Below are 5,129 nucleotides of genomic sequence, written 5' to 3'. Positions count from 1 at the left end.
GCCTATGGGTTTAGGCGATAAGCAAAATTTAATATCGCGATGCTGTCCTGCCAAATTATCGCAATATACCGTATTATCGAGGGGTTGCTCAGAAAATACAATGTAGAATATTGCGATATTTCACAAATATTGCAATATTTTCTGTGGTATTGGTATTATCTAATGTACTTCACACATTGGGACTTATCTTCTTTCTAGTATATGCCGTTAACTATCTACAGTGTATACTTGATGTGGCTCACCACAGATTTGTGCTTCGCTTGTACCCACAAAATTGTGTATTGATTACTATTGATTACTATTATTCGGTTTACTTATTTTGCTGCCGAAAGTCGTGTTTCCTGAGAAGATCTTGTGTCGTTTCTTGACTAGGCTTGGGCTGATATTTGATAATATCAAATATTGCGATATTTTCCGCAGTATCGAATATCAAATTATTATTATTATTATTATTATTAATAGAAATTTGATGTAATTTAGAGGGAATAAAATAAAATAAAAATAATATCGTATATCGCAATATTTTGGCCGGACAGCATCGCGATATTAAATTTTGGGTATCGCCCAGGCCTATTTTTGACCAAATCATTTGATTTCTTTTAAACAAACACTGATCACTATATTAGTTTGGATTTGGTTAGTTGATGTGAATGAGAAACATTCACTCTCCCCTCCACAACTACCATGGCCCTTGAGCTAGATGCTTATGCTCTGACTGGTACTTTAGAAGACTACTGCTGTTCACAGGACTCTACAACCCAAAGGTTAAAAGAAATCAGTTGTTCATACAGTAAATTAACTAAAATAGATAAATCCCAGTTTGACTTTACAGAAGAAGTTGTGCTTTATGTGACTTCCCATATGTTATTTTGGCATACATCTCACTGAAGTTTTTCAGGGCAAAATGAGAAGTAACGGACATTTTGAGGAAGTTTTGGCCTGAAAGATGTGGTTCCTAATGTGTGAATGCAGGTAGTCCAAGTTCAACTGCTTTCCGAAAACCAGACTTCATCTCAGTAACCCAGGATGTATCTAAAAACGCTCCTGTTTGCCGGTATACTTCTGACTCCAGTGTTTGCTTGTGGACAGAAAAAGCTTCTGTGCTCCTCAGAAAATGTGGAAATATGGTACAGCTACAGTGGTGAGTATGGGGAAGGAAGGAAGGTTTAATAAATAACAGAGGTGGGGAGTCAAGTCACATAACTTGGACGTCAGACTCAAGTCAGTTTTAATTGCTTGAGACTTGACTTGATGCATGAAGAGAAGACTTGACTTGACTTGGGTTCTGGTGACTCGGGACTTGACTTTGACTTGTACTTTGACGACTTTGTTCTGACTTGACTTGCTGTTCTACATTTAGACTTGAGACTTGACATTAATGACATGGACTTGGCTTGGTAATCTACATTTAGACTTGGGACTTGACTTGAGACTCGTGCCTCAAGACTTGAGACTTGACTTGGGTGAAGTTGACTTGGTCACACTTCTGATAAATAAACAATAATAAATGTTCACCAGGACAAGATGAAAATATGTCATGGATTTTACTAGCTATTTTCTATTCCGTATGGTCTACATCAATGTTTCTCAACGTGGGGTCCAGGGACCACCAGGGGTCCTTGAGGGGCTTCCAGGGGGTCCCCAGCAAATTGATGAATTGTTTGAATGACTATTTAGATCATAGTTTCACTGTTATCTTTCTGTCTACAATACAGATAGTCATGGAATTCTGGACAAAATCATATCTAACAATAAAAATATTCTCAGATTTGGGTCCAAGAGACAAAATCTCATTAAATTGGGGTCTGTGGCCCTAATGTGGACTAAATTAGGGGTCCTTGATATGAAAAAGGTTGAGAATCACTGGTCTACATCATTTTCCTCTACTAAAAACAGCAATTAATAGTAAGTCTATTAAGATTTACTTTTAGATTTTTTCCATCTCACAATCACATTGAATGTTTTTGAATTTCTTTCACAGGAAGAATTTATTATTTGTCAGCTTCTTCCGCTCTCTGTTTGAACGGGATGACGACGCTTACCGTCACCTACACCGTCATTCCATGTGAGAATTCCAATACATGCTGTATTTGTTGTTGAAGAAACCCTGCAATTGTGTTATAAACCAATTTAGTTTGCTTGCATGTATTTCATATACCAGTTCATATCTTTTTTAGGGTTGTTTTTTTTTTGGTGATCAGCTGTTTATCGATTCATAACTGATCACAAAGAGGCCTATCCCTGTTTATAACAGTAAACCGAATATTCTGGGGCTGTATGTGAATCCATGATCCTCGACCTAAGGAAAGGAATGGTTCAGTTTGATTTTGTTTATATAAGATAATGTAAAGTCTAATGACACAATATTGGGCCTCAAGCTTATATTTTCTCTTAATTTTCTGTTAAGACAAGAATAGAACTAATGTAAACTTATTTTTAATCAGTATAAAATAAATGTACTTTTTGTTACAAATTAATTAATTATTTCAATCTTCAGTCATGGTTATTCCACTTCTAGTGCGATTTTGCTATTTGTCTACTATTTTGTCACTATTCCGGTACTTAAGCAAATTTTTCTTGCCACTGCATCAGTAGCTGAGAGAGAAGTAACACCCAAAACAAAAAAAAAAAGCAAGCTACACAAATGTGGCAGAAAAACAACAAAAAGTGCCCTTGCATGCATAGTTTTCTCAGCCCCAACTTGATGGTAATATGTAGAAAGGATGGATTAAAAAGGGAGAGGGGTGGGATTCAGGGGGCCCCATGCTTGCCTTTGCCTAGGGCCCCCAAATCACTAAGTCCGCCCTTGCTCGAAAACATATAATAATCTAATTTTTTTTATATGATAGTCATGCGTTTTTTTATGTTTAAAACTTATGTTTCCTTGCGTTGGACAAACAATTTGTGGACTGTGAAGACGAGATGTTTTTTTCTTATCTTGGTAAGAGTGCTCTCGACCGCTCGTAAAATCAATCTTACCTAAGAGAAGAGCAAAAATAAGAAAACATTGGTGAATCCCAGAAATCAATGGGTACTAACAGGATAAGAACAAAAATAAGAGAAAATTTGTTCGTATATCGCTTCCTGCATGAAGCCCACTGTTCAGTTTCTTGGTGCTGATACTGCATGAGTTGCTTTCTGTGGGCTGTAGCAGGAGATCTGTTGTCATTTCTCAGTCTGTGTATTTCGTCCCTTTTGTCGTCTTTGTCCCAGCGTTCCAGTTCAGACACGTTTCTCTCAAAGCCTCCATCTGGTACAACAAGAGGCACTGGTTTGAAAAGACCATGAACGACTTCTACTGTCCTGATGTCAAACTGTGTAACGTCCTCAAAGGAGGTTTGTGTGAGCACTGTGTGATTTCTTTTGAATTTCGTCCCCATCTCTGTTGCCCAGCGCTCATCGCTGTGCTGTTTCTGCACTGCACTCCCCACAGATCACCTGTCAATCAAATTTTGTTCCCGGTCCGGTGGTAACAATAATAGCACATCCTTTCTGTTTTGTTTCAGAAACTCTCCATGACACCATCACACAACCCTTCTCCCCACACATGATGCCTAAAGTGAGTGTAGCGTTAATATTTGTATGCACAGCTGACTTATATCTATACACAGTTGAGACTTAACCTGCATTATATCTGTGCAGTAGATAACATTATTGGTTTAGTTGTAGTTGAGAAGGTGAATATACAATATACAATATTTACACTGCCTGTCAAAAGATTTGGACACACCACATTTTTCTTTATTTTTACTATTTCCCACATTTTACAATAACAGTAAAGACGTCAAAACTATGAAATAACACAAATGGAATTATGCAGTGACCAAAAAAGTGTTAAACAAATAAAAACTATCTTATATTTTAGATTCTTTAAAGCAGCCGCCCTTTGCCTTGATGGAAAGGCAAAAGGCTTTGGAAAGAAATTCATACATAGGATCAACTTCGCTATTTATATTTGTCTAAGAAACACATTTCAAGCATTTAAGCAGAAGCCTTTAGATCAAAATGGCTTTAAGAGAATGAAAAACAGAGTACATTCAATCAGGTGGGTCCAAACTTTTGACTGGCAGTGTACATTTATATTTTTCCATGTTTTACTGTTTTTTTTCAGATGATGTGTTTGTTTCATTTCAGGGGATTTATGAAGTCTTCATTGAAGTGATCAATTTGGACAGCATCATGGAGGAAAAGGCTCAGCTGAACGTCACCACTGTAATAAGATAGAAAAGAACGCTTCATCTTTGCACTGTTAGCTTGGCTATAAGGAACAAATGATTTGTATTTGCCTGCCATATTTTTTTTTTCTTTGGAACCCCAATATGTGTATTGTTTTTGATGAGATTTTGTCTCTCGGACCCAAATCTGAGAATATTTTTATTTTTAGATATGATTTTGTCCAGAATTCCATGACTATCTGTATTGTAGGTAGAGAGATAACAGAGAAACTATGATCACATTCTTTCTACATTCTCTAATTGTGTTAACGTCTTGTAAATGAAATAATGGTGAAGTTGAACAATTCATCAGTTTGCTGGGGACCCCCTGGAACCCCTTCAAGGACCCCTGGTGGTACCCGGACCTCACGTTGAGACCCACTGATGTAGGTGATCCAGGAGCATCAATTCATCTGATATCATTTAACATCAAAACTACCAAACCTGTTGACTGATGAGGACTTTGAAGCTGCTGGATGTCTGGAAAGCTCTTTGCCACTAGAGGGCACTCTGAGCCAAGCCAAACCACTTTACCACTCCATTTTGCAGACATAGACTGATTTATTGCATGGAATACCTCCAATGGAAAAGAAAAGATAAAGAGGGGAATAGATTAAGATTAAGCTTCATTCATAAAGAAATTAAACTATTTCACTCCTAAGTTTCAATTTGTCTCTTCAGAATCAGAATCAGAAATACTTTATTGATCCGTGAGGAGAAATTGGGTTATGTTGCTCACATTCTAGAAGAGAAATATATATAAGCATAGAGAAATTGTAAGAAAAATAGAAATAAGAAAATAAGAAATATGTAAAATATGTGCATTATACTACAATATATAACAATAATAATATAGAAATAAGAGAAATAAGAAATATGTACAAATATGTGCATCATACTACAATATATACAACA

At 36.6% G+C, this 5,129-nt stretch overlaps 1 protein-coding gene across 2 annotated transcripts; it reads left to right on the top strand.

The window, feature by feature from the left end:
- The first annotated feature begins 1,008 nt into the window (after positions 1-1,008).
- On the top strand, positions 1,009-4,833 carry LOC139656397 (uncharacterized). 2 transcript variants are annotated; one of them, XM_071533955.1, is made up of 5 exons: positions 1,009-1,141; positions 1,982-2,065; positions 3,214-3,336; positions 3,507-3,559; positions 4,135-4,833. In XM_071533955.1, exons 1-5 carry the CDS (start codon positions 1,027-1,029, stop codon positions 4,222-4,224), a joined length of 465 nt encoding a protein of 154 aa, XP_071390056.1. In that variant the 5' UTR covers positions 1,009-1,026; the 3' UTR covers positions 4,225-4,833. The 2 variants fall into 2 exon arrangements, with proteins under 2 accessions (XP_071390056.1, XP_071390057.1); XM_071533956.1 differs by lacking the exon at positions 1,982-2,065.
- The last annotated feature ends 296 nt before the right edge of the window (positions 4,834-5,129 follow it).

Source organism: Centroberyx affinis, unplaced genomic scaffold (genome assembly GCF_046629955.1).
Source record: "Centroberyx affinis isolate AG114_WGS23_722 - 3 ecotype Tasmania unplaced genomic scaffold, CSIRO-AGI_Caff_v1 ptg002469l_1, whole genome shotgun sequence".
In the NCBI taxonomy this organism is placed as follows: domain Eukaryota; kingdom Metazoa; phylum Chordata; class Actinopteri; order Beryciformes; family Berycidae; genus Centroberyx; species Centroberyx affinis.
Note: the sequence above shows the minus strand (reverse complement) of the source record. Positions and strands in the feature narration are given on the sequence as shown.

What these genes read in the sequence shown, in the direction of transcription:
- LOC139656397 (XM_071533955.1), top strand. Translation starts at nt 1,027, where the DNA reads ATGTATCTAAAAACGCTCCTGTTTGCCGGTATACTTCTGACTCCAGTG. An exon ending in CACCTACACCGTCATTCCAT is followed by an intron (nt 2,066 to 3,213) that starts GTGAGAATTCCA and finishes TCTTTGTCCCAG; the next exon opens with CGTTCCAGTTCAGACACGTT. An exon ending in CCCCACACATGATGCCTAAA is followed by an intron (nt 3,560 to 4,134) that starts GTGAGTGTAGCG and finishes GTTTCATTTCAG; the next exon opens with GGGATTTATGAAGTCTTCAT.